The 22,057-nt window shown below is 41.6% G+C and overlaps 1 protein-coding gene across 1 annotated transcript in view; it reads left to right on the top strand.

Annotated features, from left to right (window-relative positions):
* The window catches only part of COL22A1 (collagen type XXII alpha 1 chain), a 232,096-nt gene that overhangs the window by 70,852 nt on the left and 139,187 nt on the right, over positions 1-22,057 (top strand). The window contains exons 5-6 of the mRNA XM_063174607.1: positions 13,319-13,430; positions 20,728-20,851. Coding sequence (XP_063030677.1) covers positions 13,319-13,430; positions 20,728-20,851 — 236 coding nt within the window. The remainder of the gene's footprint in view (positions 1-13,318; positions 13,431-20,727; positions 20,852-22,057) is intronic.

The raw sequence follows: 22,057 nt of genomic DNA, 5'->3' as shown, positions 1-22,057 counted from the left end.
GCACTGTGTTTTGAATGGGTTTTTTAAAAGAGAAATAAAGACAAAAGAGGGTTTAACTCATCTGCTCTAAAATACTCAGTAACACCCCCTCCTCCTAACCTTTATTCTATTTAATACCTCTTATTATGCTGAATTGTCATTTTCACTCCATCACCATTTAAGAAAAGATCATGACCAAGCAGGAAAACACAATTATAATATTTTGCATCCTGCAGATGTGACCTTTGTATATTTTTAGGAGCTGTAATATTGCATCAACGCTACACCTGAATGTTATTTAAAATGAATTATACTTCTTGTGGTTTTAAGACTTCACATTTGAATTATCTGTATTTTAGACTAGACCTGGTGGATATGGGATTTGGTTGCAGAAATCTGGATGATCCCTAGAATTAGGAGTGAGCTGATCTCTAGTCCTGAACATTACCAGAGGAGATAATACTCCTCAACAGATACTGGCTGCTGCTTTCAGGGGATTCTGCCATGGAAGTAAAGAAAGGCCTGAAGGGATTTCCACAGAGTGCTAAGAAAAATAAACCCTGGGGAAGGACAATTCCAACCAACACATGGCATCAAACATCTCACACTGGATGGTGTTAATGGGGCAAGGGAGGAACATGAAAGCCCTGACTTTAACTCCCAAATGCCACATGGGCTGTGTGGGTGAACAGCAGCAGAATCTGCATTATGGGCTCTACCACAGACTGACCTCAACCTCCAACTCTTCCCTGTCTCCAAAACCTCCATGAGAAAATGACCAAAATTCCAAAACATTTATGACCATGGTGTTTTTCTGTGACCCTATAAAGGGTGTTTGGGCATTTTACAAGGAAGGCCCTGGTGGTAAAACTGGTCCCCTACAATTACAGACTGCAGTGGCTGTGCTTAGCTGTCAGTGTGTCTCCAGCTCCTGTGGTTTGCAGCACAGGGCTCACATTCCAGAGATGCCAGTGACTCTCTAGCTAATTACAATATCCCTGGGACTATTTATATTTGCCCACTAAAGCACATGGTGGTTTGAGACAAATGGAGTGTCCAGGCTGCTGGACCTGCAGGACAAGCACATTCAACTGATGTCCTCCTGGGGAAAAAAGTGTATTTGTGGTGCCTGTGTGACACCACATTGTGCCCTCCCTCTGCACTTGGCAGTCTCCTTGGGAAGCCCCCAAGGTGCCAGTCCATGAATAGTTGCAGAGATTTGTGAAGGATCACTGCCCTGGGACAGAGGGTGCAGAGACACATTGGTCACCAGCAGAGACTGCCCGTGTGCAGGGCTGGTGGAGCAGGTGCAGACACCACCACTCTCCTCTCCATCCCTGGGTTATGCACAGACAGGCAGGACTGGAAGCAGCTGTGACATTTGTGAGAGATGGGGCAGAAGGATGAAGATTTAGTCCCTCTGCTCTCGTGTTTCACAGCGACCCATCACTAGGCAGTGTTAATGGGACAGGGCTTAGGGCTTCTTATTTTCTCCTTTCCCTGCATTTTCTCTAGGGAGTCCCCCAGAAAATGTGAAACTGGTCTGAGCTGAATTTGAAACTGAGTTCCTGACATGCAGACATCTGGCAATAGTGACTGTAAGTCCTGAGAAGCAAACAGGGAAAGGAGCAGCTGACCTGTAACTGCAGTCACAGGAGTTATGTGAGTCTCCAGTGAGCTGGAGAAAATGCTGGACATGTGCTGTGAGGTGGATTTGTCCTCTGGGCTGGTGGATGAGGTATCTGCAGTGCAGGTGACCTTACTGAGGTCCTGTTGTCTGATTTTTTAGGAGTCTCTGTATCTTATGAAGAGCAGCTGAGGGAACTGGGGGTGTTCAGCCTGGAGAAAAGGAGGCTCAGGAAGGACCTTTTTGCTCTCTACAACTCCCTGAGAGGAGGGTGTAGTGAGCTGGGGCTCAATCTCTCACTCCAGGTAACAAGAGACCAGAGGAAATGGCCTCAAAATGTGCCAGGGGAAGTTTTGTTTGGATATTAGGGAAAATATCTTCACTGACAGGATGATCAAGCATTGGAACAGGCTGACTAGGGAACTTGTGGAATCATTATCCCTGGAAGGATTCTAAAGGCATGTTGATGTGGCACTTGGGGACATGGCTTGGTGATGAACCTGGCAGTGTTAGGTTAATGGTTGGGCTTGATGTTAGAGATCTTTTCAACCTTAATAATTCTGTGATTCTATCATTCTACTGTGCAATAATTAATCTTAACACCGTAGCCTAGATCACTGCACTTAAAAGGTCTTTGAAGTTTTTCAAAGGTTGAAAAATGGTTCACCTGTGTTCAAAGGCATTTTAATATCCAGTAACTCTAAAAAAAACACAACAAGTCAAGCAGGCCAATAATTACCAATAAATCATTTGTGGTTTCTAAGCATGGCCACTGCAGGCCTGTGGGCTGGCTGTAAGCTGTGCATGCCCAGTGTCCAGACCCACCAGTTATCCAACATGGGGACCTTGGTTTCTCTGGGATTTGTGGTCAGCCAAGGAATTTCCCTTCTACAGGAAACTGAAGAATTGGTGAGTGAAAATGCACAGTCACCCCAACAGGGAGTAGAGAGTGACCAAACTGGGATTAGGAGCCTGGAAATAATGGAGCCTCCTCTAAAGTATGCACAACAGGGTGGCACCAACAGAGCTGGGATGAGTTCTTTGAAATAGAAGAAAGCTATGTTTTAAATTAATATTTTTCTTAATATGGTCAGAGTTGTAGCTGTTACACAGGGCCATGGATCTCAATGGATTTCTGACACAGTGAATGACCTGACAACATCAGGTCTGTGCTGGAGCAGGTAGCCTGGCTGAGCTTCTCAAAAATATCAGGAAACATGGAAATGGAAAGATGAATTTACTTTAAAATGTGCTTCTGCAGGAAGTAAACTGGTAACAGCAGTCCCTGTGAAAGAGCAGTCCCTGTGAAAGCCTTTCTCTGCTCTGAGTCCCAGCAGTGACAAATTCTGACACCTGCACTTACAAAGAAGGTTTATCAAGAGTTAATCATGCACATGAAAGTGATTCTTTGGCTGGTAGTATTTGCTTTCTCCCAGAAGTTAAACAATCTAGGTAGTTTTCTTATTCCAGTGCATCTGAGATTGATGAAAAGGAAATAAATTCAATTTTGACTGTTCATAGCCCAAGAAGCAACTAATCCTTTGGCTATAAAAAGACTAATAGGTTGTCTAACTGTGATATACTTTTAGATATTTTTTAGTCCAAATATTTTATACTAATTCCCCTTCAGAAACCATCCCATGGATTTTTCTTCAGTGCAAGCTTTCTGGTTATTGTGGTCACATGAGGGGAATATATAGAATCTGAACAAAATATATAGAATCTGAACAAAATACTTCTAATTCTCAGTGTTAAATTAGTCTGACTGAAGAGAATTCTCTCTGATGACAGCAGTGGACAGGTTTTGGGATAGGTCTAATCTGTTTTGTAATGGTCACCAGGCATAAGCAACCTTGACAGTCTCCTAAAGAGTAGTCCCTATCTGCTTTCATGTTACTCCTTGTTCATCACACCTAAAATTAATAGAAATATTTTTATTTTCACAAACAGCTTATTGGTTGAGTTTTCTTACAGCCCAGGCAGCATTACAGGGAAAATCTAGCAGGTCTTAGTAAGATGCTTTTCCTTAAATGTATTTTCTTACCTTAAAAGTAATACTAAAATTACAAAGTAATTGCTTGTACTGAGGTCGTCCCTTCACCACTACTATCCCAAGGGATGACTTTCCAGATGTGCCATTTTATGGTTTTGTGGAAGAACACAGAGCACCTTGACACCTGAGGAACTCAAAAGAGGCTTTCAAAATAGAGGAACTAATTAAAACCAGAACCTAATACAAATAGTCTCAGGTAATTCAGCTGGTACAAGCCTATCTGGCACACAAAGGACATCAAAGGAGTAATGAATTCCTGTTTAATCTTGTAAATCACTGGAGCAGGAAGGAGCTGAAAGAGGGCCTGTGGCACCAAGCCGAGTGTCCATTACTGAGAAAATGGAGATGACTTCAACACAAGAAAAGCCTTCAGTAATGAGCCAAAGGGTTCAGTGTCAAAACCAGCTTTCAGTGTTGCTCAATATGCCACTTGCAACTGTTTGAAAACTGAAGAGGCAGAAGGGTAAGAGAGAAGCAGGGGACAGATGCAGATAAACAGAACAATGCACCACATAAAGTGTTGTGTTGTTAACATGGGATCAGGAGTTGAAAGGTGCTGCCTCAGAGGCAGCTGCTGTGTACATGAATTTATTTCCTGTTTCTACAGCAGGCTGGGGGTTAGATTACAACAGCCTTTATACAAGGTGAGGTGGCTAGGATTGTGTATTCACTTACTTGCTTCTATTTTTAATTCTTTCTCCTATCTTTGGCATAATTTTCTTACTGGTTTATATTCATTTTATCTTTCCTGAAGTGTTAATCTTTTCTTTCTTCTAAAGATACCAAGTGCTGTATTTTCCCCCCTCTGTTTTGGCTGAAATTTTAGACTGATGTTTTTGAAAGAGTGGCCCCATATTTCGGTTCAGTGACTGCCTGTTCACCTGCCTCACTGCCTCTGGAAGATTGCTCCTTTTTGAAGTATAACTCCATTGAACACCTCAAATAAGTTTTCTGCTCTTCATAACCCCAAATGTGGATTGGTGCTTGAGCTGAGATCAAACTCCTTTTTGTGGTCTGCATGGGACTCTTGTGGCTTGTTCCTTCCCTGGGGCCAAGGAAAAGTAGAAATTGTGTCTTACAGTGCTGTGAAGGAGAGTAAGCAAACCAGGAACAATAAACCAACAGCCTGAGTGGTGGTATCATGTACCAGGGGTTAATCTGATATATAAATTTTATAAAACTAAGACCATCTAAAATGTGCTCTAAGCCTTATTGAGTATGACCTAGAAGGTACTAGGCTTGCTGGAAGATACCTCTTTCATGCTGGGGTAAGACCTGTTCCATCTGCTTTAGCAAAGCCTCATCATTAGCTTAAGCTCTTAGCTGCTCTCCCTGCTGGAATATGGGGATCTGGTGAGAAGAAAGTTGGGTCAGTATGAAGTGCTGCTTGAATCCCAGCTGGAACATCAATGGGGAAAAAGGTTAATGGCAAGAACCTCTTTAAAACACTCTTGAGACCCTTAATCTATAGACTCTGGAAAGTTTTATAGTTCCAAAATTCCCTTGCAAGCTAACTAATTTTTTAAGTGACCTGTTCAACCCATTTAGTCATCACTGCAGTGCTTCATGCAGGGCTTGTAGGCAGCCAATAAATCTCTGGTTTGTTCCTCCAGAGTTGCTGTCCTTAATGTTTTGGGGGTAAGTCAGGGAACCGCTGCTGACTGATGATGATGAATCAAACTTCTGGGAGAGCTGAATGTGGTGTGAACTGTCTGTCCAAAAATTGACTGCTTCTTTTTCCATCTTTTCTGGAGAGGTAGAATACAGTGAAATAAACGGGGCAAGAAGAAAGAACTCTTATCTTTTGTAAGGCTTTGTAAGTAATTTCTTCTGACAGCCAGAGACAGTTGGAAAAACATTTTTACAAACATTTGCAAAGGCACAGGTCTGGGCAGTGTGAGCTGCAAGACTCGTGCACCTGCTCTGTTGCAATGCCTTTGACACTGTGCTGCATGACAGGCTTGTCTCTAAATTGGAGAGATGGGAATTGGACAGGTGGAATTGGATGGGTTGGCATTCAACTGGTGTGGTCAATGGCTTGATGTCCAAGTGGAAACCAGTGGTGAGTGGTGTACCTTGGGGTTGGTGTTGGGGCTGACACCATTTGACATTTTTTTAGTGACATGGGCAGTGGGATTGAGGCACCCTCAGCTTTGTTTGCTGAGCACACCAAGCTGTGAGTGCAGTCACACACTGGAAGGAAGGGATGGCATCCAGAGGGACCAGGAGAAGCTGCAGAGGTGGGGCTGAACCTCATGAAGTTCAGCAAGGCCAAGTACAAGGTCCTACATGTGAATCAGAGCAATCTCAAGATCAAATCCAAGCAGAGAATGTATTGATTGCAGCCCTTGAGGAGAAGGATTTGGGGGTGCTGGTGGATGAGAAGCTCAACATATCTCAGCCAGGAGCACTTGCAGCCCAAAAAGCCTGAAGTGTCCTGGGCTACATCCAAAGCCCTGTGGGCAGCAGGTTGAGGGAGGGGATTCTGCTCCTTGGTTCTGTCCTTGTGAGACCCCATCTGGGGTCCTGCATCCAGCTCTGGGGTACCCAACATAAGAAAGATATGGAATTGTTGGAGAGAGTCCAGAGGAGGCCACAATGGTGCTCAGAGGGCTGGAACATCTCTGCTGTGAAGACAGGCTGAGAGATCTGGGGATGCAGAGCCAGGAGAAGGGAGGGGGCCAAGGAGACCTTCTTGCAATCTTCAGTACTTAAAGGGGGCTGACAGAAAAGCTGGGGAGAGACATTTTAAAAACGCATGTGGTGATCAGACAAGGATAAATGGCTTCAAACAGGAAGTAAGCTTAGATTAGATGTAGTCAAAGATCCTTTGAGATGGACACTTCAGTGAGATCTTAAAATGTGGTACTCACTCAGCTCTTGACAGGGTTTGTTTTCCTGTGGAGGAAGAAATGTCAGGAACAGCAAAAATGCTGTAGCAGATAATGGCTACAATAACAATAACAGCAACACATTCCGAATAAAGTAAATAGTCTCTCCTTTGGGATTTGGAAACTTCTACTCCAGCTCTGAAGTGAACCACATCTTGGCTGTCCAGAAATAGCTGCTTTCAGTGTAGAGCACTGTGGAAGATAAGGATGCCAAATGTTTAGATACAGGAGAAAAAAAAAAATAAATTCATCTACACCCTGCCTTGATATAACTGATTGCTAGACCTATCTCATTAAACCTTATTTTATGGCATGACAGCATATTTTTCCTCTTTTTTTAGAGTATATATTAGCACAGAAATTAATTAAGATAACAAAAATGAGAACTCCTTACAGTGGCAATAACCTTGCAGACCACACCAGAGGAGTTGAACACTGAGAGCATGCAGGCTCTTCTCTGTGGGCACAAGAAATCTGTGAAAACTTTCAAGAGGGCAGAGATGTCAGACAAATTCATGTATTTGCTGAAAGCCTCCCAGGTGTTACTGTTTTTCATAGGAATTCACACACTGAATAAAGCTCAGTGCCATTGACCATCCTCCAGTAAAAGCAGCATGAGCTATTTTGTCACAGGCTGTACAGATTGCTGTTTTCAGAAGTGTTAGTGAAGCAGCAGGTGATGACAACGCCTCTGATCATGGCCATTGGTGACACTTCATCAATGCATTGGCAAGGTTTATAATTCAGCTGGCAGTTTGAGCAAGAGCAGAGGATGGAGCATTTCCTGCAAAAGCTGCTTTGATATTAGCGCTCGTGGCTGGCAATTCACTGTAGTAAATACATTCCAGACCCCACAATGCAGGCTGTGATGTCCAGAGCCTTTCCTGATCCCTTTCTCACTTTCCACATTCCTCTCCAGGCTGTTGTCTCACCAAAAACTTTCACAATTAGAAGTAGCTCAGTTGTTCCCCCTGTGAGTGTTATCTTGAGATCCTTGGGGACACAAAGCAAGAGACGTTTTTCAGAAAGCTGCTTTGGGCAAAACAAGAAGTCAATGGCTCTGTCCTGCTTTGAGAAGCCTTTCCAAATGTGCTCTCTGCTGTGTTTTCTGGCTAATAAAACTGACATTTTTTCCTCTCTTTTTCTGTTTTTTGTGGGTTATTTGCCCTGAAGGCAGGAAAGTCAGAAAAATCTCAACATTCACATCAGCTTCCACCATGCTGCCCATATCAGATCTGTAATGGAGCCAGGCAGAAATACAGACCATTCTCAGGGCAACCAACCATAGTTCAAATAAAAATCTTGAAAAAACGTTGTACGATCACAGAATGAGTACAGAGCTGTTGATTCACCCTTTGGCTTTGCGGTGTTGGGTGCACTGTGAACATTTGTCTGTAAAAGAGAACCTGGCTGCATGTTGCAGTTAGATGATGTATAAATTGTCCAGTGCCAAGTTTTGCCATCTTCTCCCTGCAACAGAAAGATCTGGGTGTGTTTTCTGCTTCTGGAAAACAGGCTGCTTCCTGTAAGGGGGTTATAACTCTCAGGCACTGAGACATTCGGCTGATTTGATCAGCAGAGCACTGCATAAGAAATTACTTTTCAAGCCAAGTATGCTGTTACAAATCTGAGCTTCTCTTTCAGCTCACTATTTTAATTTTAATATGGACTAGGGTCTGCTGGCTTTCAGGAGATGTAATCATGTTAGAGGGTTTCAGTGGCCACATATTGTTTTAGAAGCCCTAATGAAGTAAGAGGCTTAAGATCAAAGAGCATTTATTAAATGCCATGTTTATGGCATTACTGATTAAGCAGTTTATGAGCCATTTGGGAAACCACACCTGCCCTGCTATACAAAAAGCCATCTTTTAAATCAAAGCAGCTGAGAATAGGAAAATCCTACCCTTTCACCCTGTGCTTGGGCATGGTGCAAGAAGTAACAGCATCTTTGCACTTGCTAATGTGGGCAGCTCTGTTCTTTCCCATTCACTTGCAGAGAGAACTGGGAAGTTACATGTGGCATTTCATTTTCCATATGCTACTGACAATGTGGTGCCTCCTTGGTGGTGGGAAAACCAAAGAACAGACTATTTCTGCTGTAACTCCAGCACAGAAATGCTGTGTGACACATTTAACTCTTTGGGGATAGATCTCACTGAGCAGTTTTCACTGAACTGTTAGTGTGCAAACACTGCCAGGTGAAATGTCCTAGTCAGGTGTTGCAGAAATGATCACAGCATTGCTTATTTTTTACATTAATATTGTAATTAAAGACTTTAAAAAAATCAAAATTAAAACTTCCATGCTGTCTACCTCACAATCCCAGTTCCTTTCCTGAAATCAAGGGAACATAATCCTTGCAAAGGGCTTCCAGGCACACAAACTAAACAAAATGACAGTAATAATAGGAGTAATATTAGTACTAACAGTAGTAATACTACTAGTAGCTGTAATAGTGATGATGATGATAATAATATATTTGCTTGTCCTTCAGCTCAAACAATCTTAGAGGTTCCCTTAATTCATAAATTCATTTGGAGGTTTGCCAAGGTGTGTGTATTTCTTTGTGTGTTCCACTTGGGTAATCTGCCTTGAGTACTTTCTCAGCTCAAATAAAAATATTTTAGGTTTGCTTCTTCCTTTGCTCTTCAGAAGCGATTTTGAAAATAATAGCTGGTTAATCAAGCTGAATTTAAAAATCTGCAACCTTTATGCAATTCTGATGGCAAATAAAGCAATGTGAATGTAAGTTATGTGGGATTTGTTAAAGTTTTTTTCCTCTTTACCTCTGCTTTACTCCCTGCACAAAGTGGATAGCATTCCCTGTAAGCAGAATGCATGTGAGCCAACTTTAGTAAAAATTCCTGTCTGTTTGATCTCCCTTTTTGCTGAAAAATGGAGGCACTTCAGGTGGGGGTTCAGCCTGTCTTCAAGATGAGTTGTCTTAATGACTCCTAAATTTCTCTGCTGACTCACAAGGAAACTGAGGAAACCTCCATCTATCATATGTCTTCTTTTCAGACAGCTAAAATTAGGTGAGATACATCTCATTCTTGGCAGAGTTCTTAATTTTTTAGTGTATGGCCTGATGACAAATTTTCTGTAATTCTATTGAAATTTTCAGCAACCAAAGTGTCCCTTACCTTTAAGGTTGTAAATAGAGTATCCAAGAGTGGAGGTTATCTCACCAGCTGGCCAATATTTAAATTTGGCACAGAATAAATTAATAGTGTGATTAAAGTAAAAAACCCTTTGCTTCTGAGTGTGGCCTCTGACACACCTACGGACTTAACTTTCCCCTGGATCTGCATTTAATTTTTCAAAGAGCTATCCTCGTTCATCAATTAATTAAAAGCAGAGAAAGCAATTTTTAATTTGTCAATCCATAGTCTATATAAAAGAAAAAAATCCTATTATGATTTACTTTTGTGCTTTATCCAATCCTAAATGTAAATGGGACTATATTGTAAGAGCATGACTTATTTTCATTACACCAAATTATGTATCAAAAAAGTAGTTTTGATAGCCGTGTTTATGTTTAATGGTGTTGTTTAGGCTTTTAAAAGTGCCTTTTGATAGGAAATTCAGGAAAAAAAAAAGAGGGTGAGTGAATCTGATGCTTGTTTCCACTGGAAAAGCATACCAGTGTGCACATCTTCAGAGCTGCTCATGATGTGAACGTTCATTTGAGTTGTCAGAGATAACAAGAGCAGCTTTGGGTCTGAGCTGATGATGGGAACACTTGGCAGGAGCTTCTTGTCACTGTATATTGCACTTGGGCATTTTTGGCAAGGGAGCTTTACAAGACTTGTGAAATGAGCAGGATTTCGCAGCCTGGGGCCTCTGGTGAGTGGACATTAGGATGTCACCTGGGCAGCATTTCAGCCTCCTCCATCCACAGCTCCTCTCCTGTGAGTGGCTGACAATTCCCTTACCCAGTCAGAGCGGTCTCTCCCTGCCAGCAGCTCTCAATTACTTCCCTCAGCTCCTGTGGCAGTGTGGATGAGGGATATGGGATATGCACTGAGTGGGGGAATGAGCGTATGGACAAGTCATGGTGCTGTTTGTGACAGCCAGGAGGGAGCTCTCATGTTCTGGTGGGGTTTATTTTCCCTGATTTACAGCTGCAATCCTGGCTGATTGCAGTGTGTCAGAGGGGTGTATCACTGGAGCTGCTGCAGAGGTGATTATGAGCTGCAGCCACGAGGCCCTGGAGCACTTTAACTGCTTTATTTGCCCTCCCAAATGCCCAGTAATAGCTGAAAATAGAGTGGACAAATAGGAAAAGCTGTTGACAGCCAGGAAACTTACTGTAATACTAAAGGGCTCAACTTGGCACCAGACAGCCATTTCTGTCTTTGCAAACAATTAAGATTATATTTCCTCAGAAGAAGCAATTTCTTCAGAAAAAAGGTCCAGAAAATGATGGAAGCTTTACATTTTATTTGCTTTTTGCTAGTTTGATTTGCCTAGGTATTGGCCCACACCGGTTTTTGTACCTATTTATTCATATAAATGTGAATAATAGGAATAGTAAGGTAATATCATTAGGAAGAATAATATCATTAATTTGGTGCCTTTTCCTGTTGAATCTGTTTTCAAGCTCTGCAGTGCCTTTCAGCCTGAAAGGCTGGGGAGGACAACTAAGAAACCCAAGAATCATCAGGCTTAATTTCATCACATAAAAATGTTTACCTATCCTAGAAAAGTTTCAAGAGCTCGCTAACTGAACAAAGTTGAAAGAACTGCCATAGTTTAAAAGCAATTTATCCAAATAAGCTACACTTATGTCACCAGGTTTGTGAGCTGAAATTACAAAACCAGGATTTAATGCGTGTAATTGTGCATGTGTGAGGGGGAGATACTGTTGGAATAGTCTGAATAAAATTAAAACACATATTCTCTGCTCAGTTGCTCACAACTGCCTTTTACAGCACCTTTGCCTCTAACTCCACAGTGTGTTTGGTTCTGGGAGTTTGGATTTGCACCCTGTGGAGCCAGTTTGGAGCTAAAAGCAGGATGTTTGCATCCACACAGTTCTGCATCTCCAGGAACTGGAACCATTTGTGGCACCATTGTACCCCCCACTCTCACAGGGTTTAGCACCTTGGACTTCATGTCACAAAATCGTGTTCCTTGTGCGTGGGGCCATGTTGATGTTGGAGCTGCATAAACTCACTTTTGGGTTAAGATTTAAGCTTAAGATTGAGCCAAATCTTTAGCTTAAGATTGAGCTAAAAATGCCTTGTTAGAACAAAGTCAGAAACTTTAGGCAACTGTCTTCCAGCAAGATTGACAGCTCATGATAATGATAACTTGATTGGACTAAGTTGTATTAAAATTATATGAAAAATGTATGCGGTCAAGTTTCTTGGACAAGGAGTTTTCAGTAAAGGCCTGGACCATTGGTGTGGATACACAGTGGAGGTCCATGAAAAAGATGAGAGAGCTGGAACACCTCTGCTGTGAAGAAATTTGGAGAAAGTTGGGGATGTTCAGCCTGGAGAAGCGAAGGCTCCAGGGGAACTTTCTCATGGCCTTTCAATATATGAAAGGGTCTTGCAAGAAAGAAAAAGACCTTTTATCAAGATTCATAGTGATGGGACAAGGGGCAACAGTTTGAAACTTAAAGAGGGTAGATTTAGCTTGGATATAAACCATTCCATTTTTACAGCGAGGGTGGTGAGACTAGGCCAGGTTGCCCAGGGAAGCTGTGGATACCTCATTCCTGGGTGTTTTCAACACCAGGCTGGATGGAGCCTTACAAAACCTGATCTAGGGGAAGGATCAGGTTGATCACCTGCCTGTTGGTGATCTCTGACCTGGCCAGCAGTGGAGCAGCCAGGGATGGGTCAGAACAACACCCTGGGGATCCATGGGGTGCGTGGGGAAATGCTCTGGTCTTGGTGGTGCAGCCGCGTGGTGCAGCAACAGACGAGAGACAGGTTCCACTGAAGAACCAAACCTGAAGATATTTATGATATTAAATAAATATAAGAAGCACAAACCTTTAAATTATGATATTAAATAAATAAAAGGGGCACAAACGAGAGTGCAAAACAAAACATAAGATTTCACAATGTTCTGAAATTTTTCTGCTTCAGAAGACCTCAAAGTGGGGTTGACACAGATACATATATAGTCTCTCATAGAAGGTTCTGGAAGCTTTCTGGCCAATCACAGGCAGTTGATCTGCATGGCCACATCCTGTCAGTCCCAGAATCCTTTGCTCTTCAGGTTGTTATCCATTGTGACTTCTCCCAAGATTTGGTGTTGGTATTGGGACATTGAAGCACCGACTGCCTGCTGTGTGGCTCTATGGTCAGTTGTCAGCCCAGCCTCTCCAGGACAAGCTCCCACACCTGCCCATGGCAGAGGGGTTGGAACAAGATTATCTTTGAGGGCCCCTTCCCACCAAAAACATTCTGTGTTTTCTCTTATTCTATGAATAAATGTTTCAGTCTGCACCTCTGCATTTTTCTGCATGGGAGTTAATGAATTATGCAGCATCTTCAGGACGTTGTGGCAATGCAAAAATTAGCTACTGATTTCTGGAAAAGTCTGTTCAAGCTTGTGACAGATTGAGTTTAAGCTTGGTTTTGGGGCTGCGAGGATTAGATGATATGAGAATTCTGTTTGGCTTTTTCCAACAAGAACAAGGCTCATTTCTGAAGTGCTGTTTGTAGGCTAAGAGATCCATGTAAGTACATTGGAGGTGTGTCCCACAACCTGATTAATGCCTTTTATTTATATTTCTGTAACACACAGGATTTGACCTGATGGATTCATTCAGTGTGAAGCAGATTTTTGGAATGAAAGAAGATGGGGTTCAGAGTGCTTATGTACGGCTTGGAAGCTTTCCTGTTGTTCAGAAAACTGAGTGAGTACTTTGGGTTTTCACTTTATTTGCATCTGAACTTCTGCCTTACATTATTTGGTTCCTCTAGGTTAACTTTGCAGTAGTTATCTGGCACCTACAGGTATATTTCTGCTTTGAGCAGCTGTTTGAGTTCAGCTGGCACAGAATATGCACAACGTGGTCAGGAGTCTCAGCAGTCACTGCAGACTCCATCCTGGCAGAACATGAGTTGTGCTTGGTGTAGCTCAATGATTTGAGGAGCAGTATCAAGACATTCACAAAAGAACTTAGGGCTTCCTAAAAGGCTTCTAAAGGGAATATTGAATATCTCACTCCCACTGAGATCAAAAAGTGTTATAGGTAAAAGTTAAGTTAAGTTAAAATAGGATATAGTTCAATTATGTTGTATTAATTATGTTATATTATTTGTATTATGTTAAAGGGGGGGGCTTATAAGAATGTGCTAGAAGGGTCCAGGGTTTGGTGAAACAGGGGTCTGATGGGGCAAGGCAAGGTCGAAGAGAGATTGGATGAAACATCTGACCAATCATTCGAAGCCCTGCAGAAACGATTGATCCAGAATGAACGGCGGTAAAGACCAATGAGAAGCCTGGAAATGGACCAATCATCATGAGGATCCAAAGTGCACCAATCCTGGACTCGAGGGGGACTATAAATGTGGGGAGTTCATCTGGGTCAGGGTTCTTCTTCTTTTGGGGTACTTGTTGTTTGGGAGAACCCAGTGCACTTGGGGTGAGCGCACTGTTTTCGTTTTTGGCTCGCTGTGTGGGTGCCTGGGCTTATCCTGGGCACTCCGTTCCTTGTAGCTATTTTAATAAACGAGAATCTCTTTCTGTGGAGAAAGTTTGGCCTCGTTCATATCCGTAACAAAAGTGCTAAACACAAGAGACTACTTGCTGCTAGATGCTGTGACCAGTTAGCAAATGTGGATTCTGGTCTTGTAGAAGAATGAGCAGTTTTTAATCCTGTGTCAATGTGGAGTCAGTCCTCAGAGTCTGTTAGGACCTGAGGCTGTCAGTTGTGTCACAGTTTATCACAAATGTTTCTTTGGGTTGTCACTTGAGCCCTGCTAGCATTAGCCTTGAAAAGAGTGAGTGCATAATTTCAGTGTCTAACTATGAGCCATGGATTGGATTGTCATCATTAACATTTTTGCAGTAAATTTCTCAGTGCTGGTTTGAACTTCAGCTTAAAAAAATCAATAATACTTCTTTTCTTTCTTATGGACGAGGCCTGTTATTTTTTTATTCTGTTTTTATCTCTTTTTGTCAGCTCACTGCATTTTTGAGATTGTCCTATGAATTACATTTCCTTAATTTTGCAATATATTTTTTTCATCCTGGAACCAACAGGATTGGTGTGCTCTTTTTCCATCCCCCCTCTTTCTCCATGTTAATACAACTAAAAAAAATAAGATATGCTGACAGAAAAATTGTTTTCTCTAGAGTCCATAAATGATATCAAGAGTAAACAAAGTCATGATCAGTGATCTGATTCAATGCAGCCAGCTAAAGACATCTGAGGTTTGGTATATATATAACTGGTCTGAGTGTGGATGGGAATAAACCATAAACCTATTTCACTTGGATGGTAAGAAACCTATTTCATTTGTCTCACTGTGATCTCTGGGTTCTGGGTGATACTATGAAAAATTGAGCAATTCTTGGAGTATAAACAGGAACTGTGAAGTATGAGCTGATAATCTTCATATCACACAGCTCAGTCTCCACTGCTGCTGTGTCCAGCCTTATTTTCCATAATTCAGTCGGTAGAAATGGAGTGAATGACAGTTTGAAGACCTGAGAAGCAAGTCTGATGGTGAGAAATCCAAGAACTGCAGTGTAGACTGGTAAAGTTAAGAAGCAGCCAACAACTGAAGGGATCATTCTCTGTAGGAACCTCTGGGAAATCAAATCTTGGTAAAGGGTCATGGTAGGCTGAAAGGCAGTGGCTACTTGGCATCAAAAACCAGCAGGGAAGAAGGGCGTGCTTTTAAGGATGAATTTAATTAACCATTGGAGAAAGCACAGATTACAGAGAGTTGTCCATTTGAATTCTTTTTTCAAAGTAAGGGTAGAAGAACTTTTTTGTTGTTGCTGTTTCTGTTGTTTTCTCAGAAAGACTGAGGGAGTGAAGCCAGACCAACCAGCTATGACAGCTTTCCATCTGCTCAGATTGCACCCATTTATTTGTTTTTGCTGGTGCCCTTAAAATAAGCAGAATATTTTATCACCCGGGACAATTAGAAGTAAAACATCCCTAATTTGTAGATTGAAGTGAATAAAATTCCTGTTGAATTATTCTGAAACATGGAATTCAAGGAGGATTTTTACATTTTCAGCCTTATGTATTGTAACTTTCACACTCCTGTGGTTTGGGAATGAACCCAAATGGGTATAACACCATGGAAGGTGTTTGCATATTTGGTTCATTTCAGCATTTGTATGCCAGGACTCTGAGATGCTGCATATGGGGTCATTGCTCACAGAAAATGAAATCTTGTAAAGCTGCTCAAAACCGATAACTGGAATAATAAACCAAACAAAAACATCTGTCGTGGCTCACAGATAACCTCCAGCAATGTTTAGCAACTGATAGCAACATCTCATAATTAGATACAAAATCATTGACTGAGTAATATATGTAATTCACTTTATTATCTACTTAAAGGATTTGTATTCTTTTATACAAGCAATAGTACTTTTACCAAGTGCCAGATTAGCTGTCTGGGAAATGTGCCTACTCATCTTCTGATCTGTAACCTACAACTATGAACTTCCTTCCTCCTTGTGGTGAGGCATCATCTGTGAGCAAGCAAACCCAGCAGCCAGAGCTTGGCTTCAGTCAAGGACCTGAGGGACTCAGAGGGCTCTGCAGTTGTCTGAGGACTGGCCCCAGAATCTGGCTGGTGGTTTTTATCACTCCTCATGTAACTGGGGCTGTCCTACTGCTTGTTCATGGCTTTTCAGTGGATCTTCTGGCCAAAACTGTGCTGCAGAATTCTGGTTTTGGATGCTCAGACTTGTTTCTCAATACTGGTGTCTTGGTTAATGCCAAGATTTTGGCTCACCCTTTTGTTCTGTATCTCCTAGTTGTGGCTCCAGGGCCTTCCTGCTGGCCATGTCCATCCTCAGGTTTCTCTTGCCTGGTCTGGTTCTGCCTGACTTGACCATGATCTCGGCTACCAACTCACAGAATTACCTGATGCTTGGCCAAGCTTCTGGTCATGATCTATTTGGTCTTTATATTGGCACAGTGTTGTACTAATACAGAGTCTTGGGTTGTTTAGGGCATGATGTCTTGGTGTGTTTTTCTGCGTCTCCTGATGTCAGCTTTGACTTCAGTCAGCTGCCTTAGGTTTCTCCATGAGCTCCTGCCCTGGTGTCATCATTTGTCCCCTTCCAAGAGAAGAAGTTGTACAAAAAGCCACCTAAAACTCCCACACTGAACATGGAACTGGTTGAAAGCTTCCTTTTTTCTTACTTTTCCTAAACAAATATTGCATATTAAGAAGAGCAGAGACAAAAAACCTTGTTCAGCTTAGAGAAGGGAAGACTCAGTGAGGGAGGATCTTACCCATGTGTATAAATATCTGATGGGGAGGAAGCAAAGGAGACACAGCCAGAATCTTCTTAGTCATATTCATTGACAGGACAAGAAGGAATGGGAATAATGTCAATCAATGAAATCTAAGCACAAGAAAAACTTTCTTTAGATGAGATGATCTCGAGAGGTCCCTCAGTGTCTCCTGTTTCTAACAAAGTGAAGGAGATAAAGCATGGTGGAGGTGGAATTACTGAAGGCTTTTTTGGTCTTCAGGGAGTAGGGAGAGCTGAGAAACACAGAAAATACTGCAGCAAGCACAGGAAAACAAGTTGCTCACATGGTTTCTTATGGAAAAAAGTTGTTTTGGGAAAATTAAATGACAGCAAGTTAGATTTAGGACAGATTCCTCTTTTTTTTTACAGCGTGTAGGACAGAGAAAGACTGGAAGAAATTAGCTAGAGAGGATGTATCTATTCCATCACTGAGGTTTCCGAAGTAGAAGTCAAAAAGATGTCTGCCAAGGATGTATGAGATGCATCCTTCTGTAGCTTTTCCTTTTCCTTTTCCTTTTCCTTTTCCTTTTCCTTTTCCTTTTCCTTTTCCTTTTCCTTTTCCATTTCCTTTTCCTTTTCCTTCTGATTTTTTTTTCCTCCTGTTGTTCTGAGAGCCCCTTGGGATATGAAGCATGTTTAAATGAACTGGCTTCCTCCAACTTGGTTTTGCAGATCTTATGGGTTACATTTCATATTAATGGGCTTAGCTGTGGTAAAATTGGTCAAATTGCTCAAGTACATTAACTGCATTCTTCCTCACCAAATGTAAAAACCCTATTAAATGTTGTTGGATTCAGTGTTTGAAATGAGAACTGATAATATAATTTTTTCCATAGTGTTATTATAGATGTAGGACCTCATGCTTATTGCCACAGATGAAAGCTCTTATTGCAAATTAAAGCATGTGAGAAGGTTGCTGTATATTGAAAACCAGCAATGGTTAAAAGAATTTTCTGCCTTCTTACTAATATTTTTTTTCTTGTAAAAGTTGTGATTCACCTGACCTTGTAGTTGAGTTAATTGACTCTTGGACTAACCTGCAGCACTGGGGAATTCTTTTGTCATGGAGTTTTATAAGGACCTTTTTTGCAATCTATCCTGTTGTCAGAATTATAGACCAAGGAGCTGGCAGAATGCTCCCTGTAGGTACCAGGCATCCAGCAGAGTTCCACAATATCGATCATCAGTTCAATTCAGCCTTGTGTGAAAGAAGAGCATAAAACATTTCTGGGGACAGCAGCTCCTGCTCTTACTTCCCAAGTAAAGCTGAACTTGTAGATGCAGATAATTTTTAAGTGAGGAAATAAGTTAAAACTGCTAAACAAAGTTTTTGTTATTTATGTAGCAATGCAGCTCTGTAAAAGATACAGGGACCAATGACTTCAGAAACAGCTTTTATCACATTTTCAAAGCAATGAGAGTGTCTTCAGATTTGCTTTTGGCATGAAACCTTTCTCTGTTGGGAACTTGCAGCTGGTTCCTCAGCAGCTTTAAAAATCAGTTGAGGATGGCAGGTAATGGGTCATTATGGCTTTCTGTCAGTTTAAATCTACCTGATGGGCTGTTTGTCAGCCCTGTGTGATGAGGTGTGGCCAGACTCACTGGGATGTTTAGGTACCTAACTCCCAGTTATTTCTCTGGGTATTAAACATCTGAAAACTCTTTTTGAAATTAAACTTGCATAATGATATTCATGTTCCCAGCTCAGAGCTGTCCAGAACCATAAAATTGAAAAGTCTGGAAAAGCCCTGTAAGATCACTGAGTCCAACTGTTACGCTACACTTCCATGTTCACCACTAAACCATGTCCCCAAATGCCACATTCAGCCTTTTCTATGAATATTTCCATGGATGGCAAATCCACCACTTCCCTGTTCCAGTGCTTGACCACCTTTACAGTAGAAGAATTTTTTCCTAATATCTAGTTTAAGGCAACCCTCCTTCCAGGTCCTACTTCTGTTCACTTCCATGTGCTCCTGCTGGCCCTTCTTGTAGATTTGCTAACTTCCAGGCAACTGGGACCTCCCTGGTTAAAAAACTAGTACCAAGAAGTGAGACAGCCTTGTCTGCTCTCCCAAAGGAAGGGTTTCTTAAGGGAGCCAGTGAGAGCCTGGTTCAGTTTTCTTTTGTGTTGGAAGAATTCAGAAAATCTCTGTCTGCCTAGAGGGAAAACCAACTTATACTGGTGCATATCTTGCAGGGGCACTTTATACAGCAAAAGCCACATTAGTGGATGAAACCAGAGTGTTCTGAATTTATAACTTGGCTGAAAAGATGGGAGATTCAAAGCACAGAATAAAATATGATTGGGTATTTTGGCATTAGGAAAGACTGGATCTCAACATTTGCTGCAACTGCAAAACAGTGTTCTGGAAATTTAGAGGACTTTTTGCTTTTAATACAATTAAAGGCTTCTGGTTTTATGTGCCTTGGACTGTGCCAGTTTTTGCATAGTGATGGATTATGTTAACTATTCATTAGGACCATGTTCCATAGTTTGTTCTTCATTAATTGCTGCCATTATGTTTTGTTTTGTATTGAGTGCTTATGCCTGACTGCTCAGATGTTCTGATATTTATGAAAGGTTTATTTGGGAATGATTATAGGAGCAGGCTGGCTTGGGCATGAAGAACAATGTTAACTGTATTCTTCAGGTGGGAAAAGAGATGGCTTAGAAGCATAGCAAGCAAAGTTTGAAAAATCGTGGATGGCATAAAAGATAGAAAAAGAATACGTTCATTGTGTTTTCCCTGATAAGAACTGAGTTTGGTCCTAACAAAGAGGAGAAGGCTCATTATGCAATGGGCAGCAGTGGGTGATTCCTTGTCAAAGGGATGTTGTGAGTGTTGTAAGTTTACCTGAGTTCAAGGGGAGGATGCAGAAGTCTGTATGAGATAAATCCATAAAAAGCTATTGACATAGAATATGCATTTGTCTCTGAATTATACACCTGGATTCCAAAGATCCAGAGGTACAAGAGAGATGTTTTTTCTGTTCATTCTCATTCTTAGGCATTCAGTAATGGCTAGTAACAAAATAAAAGTGATACTGGATTAGTTATCCCTTCTGTTCCACCCTGCATCCCCATGTTATGACAGGTTTTTATGATGAAGTAGAGAAAACCAGTGTTGGATTTTTGCTTAGTTTATGTGTTTGCTTATGTGCAGGGGTTGTGGTGTCACACTGGGTAAATCTCTGCCTGATATGTTTGCAATATTTGATTTGAGAAACTTCTGTTATCCAGGGCTGCCAGCTAAAGAACAAAGACCTGAGCTGCAGTGCCTGTTTTGGGCAGACATTATAATATTTGTTGCTATAATTTGGTACATTTAGAGGGTTTTGGGTGTTCCTGGCCATTCTCAGAAGTCACAGGTCTCCAGTGCATCTGGAACAGAACAGAATTATTTACAGGTTTCATGAACAGAAGCATGAAGTGAAAAACAGCCTTTTTAACATGATGGATACTCAACTGCAGATTTCCATTATATTTTAGCCAATTTGAGAGCTTCACTATTGCAATGATGAAAGGGCTCCACAGAGACAGAACCTGGAGGGCACCAGCTCATGTTCACCAAATAAAGCAGATTTTTTAGGAACTACAATGATGCTTTTAGAAAGCATTGCTGGGACATGGAGAGAGTTTTAGAAGTTCTGCTCTTAAGCCTGCTACATTGCTCTCTTTCCCCTCCCCGTGCCAGGGATGTATTTCCACAAGGCCTGCCTGATGAATATGCCTTTGTAACTACCTTCAAATTCCGGAAGGCTTCCAGGAAGGAGGACTGGTATATCTGGCAGATTATTGACAAGTATGGCATACCACAGGTAAGAGGCTCTTTTACAGCCAGCACGAACAGCCTTTTTTTTTTTTTGGCCATGAGCCAGTTTTCTTGCCTTAACCTCCCACTCCTTTTTCTTGTGAACTGGTAAAAATTCTAAAATCCTGTTACTTTTTCAGTGGATTTTGCTGCAAATATTTTACCTTTAATTCAAAGCCCAAATAAATGTTTGTATATACCTTGGTTGTTGTTAGGATGCAAATGAATGTGTTAGCTGGAAAGGGGGACAAAAAAATACCATCCTTGCTCTTGAAACTACTGTTGAGTTTTCAGTTGTTTTGTTCAGATCCTTCTGCTTTGGGACAATATTTTGCCTTTTTGGGAAAAGGTTGTCACAGGGATGTACTACAGAGCAGTGAGTTATGTCAGGTTTTGCACAGCCTTCTAGGTGACTTGTAAATGCATTATGGGTTCCTGCTCTGGGTGTGGGTGTGACATCTGTTATAGTTCCAAAACTCTGAGTCCTGGCTGCTGCACAATTCGATCAAATAATTTTCTTTCAAGAACTCTCAGGTCCTCAGAAAAAAAAATACTATAAGTATGTACTAAAGGGCTGAATGTCCCTACACAAGTTTTTAGAAGCTTGGTAGAGTTTAGGGGTTTGAGGGTGCTTGAGGAGGGAGTGATTTGGGTTGTACATTTTTCTGCTCAGCACCAAATATAGTGGTGATGGCATTACCCAGGACTCTAAAGTGGGCTGTCAGCATGGGCTCACATAGCTCTCTAATTCAGTATTGCTGCTTTGGGACTGGTGTTTAAAAAGATTTTGGGAACTATCAGTGAAGAACAGGTGCAGTTTGGAGAATTAGATAACTGGGCTTGAGACAGTGGTAAAAGGTGTATATGAAAGTTATTATCAGCTGAAGCTTCATTAAATGAAATGTGATTTACTGTGCTACATACATTCCTAGCTGCTGCAGAGTGAGAATTATCACTTGGTATTTCTTGCAGGAAGTTAAAAACTTGAACTGCTTAGGTGTGGAGAGAGAAAAACACTCAATATTTCCAGTAATAATTTCGAAAGTGCCTTAAAAATTATGGTGCCAGAAGTGTCTTAGAGCCCCATGAGCCTCATTTCATGTGGAGTTGGTTGTGGTTTGGCTGCTCCCTTGCAGACCTGCACAGCTCACAGATGCAGACACTCCTGGGCCAACTTTGATCCAAACTGGCATTCCCAGTCAGCACAGTGCTC

This window comes from Melospiza melodia, chromosome 1 (genome assembly GCF_035770615.1).
Source record: "Melospiza melodia melodia isolate bMelMel2 chromosome 1, bMelMel2.pri, whole genome shotgun sequence".
In the NCBI taxonomy this organism is placed as follows: domain Eukaryota; kingdom Metazoa; phylum Chordata; class Aves; order Passeriformes; family Passerellidae; genus Melospiza; species Melospiza melodia.
Note: the sequence above shows the minus strand (reverse complement) of the source record. Positions and strands in the feature narration are given on the sequence as shown.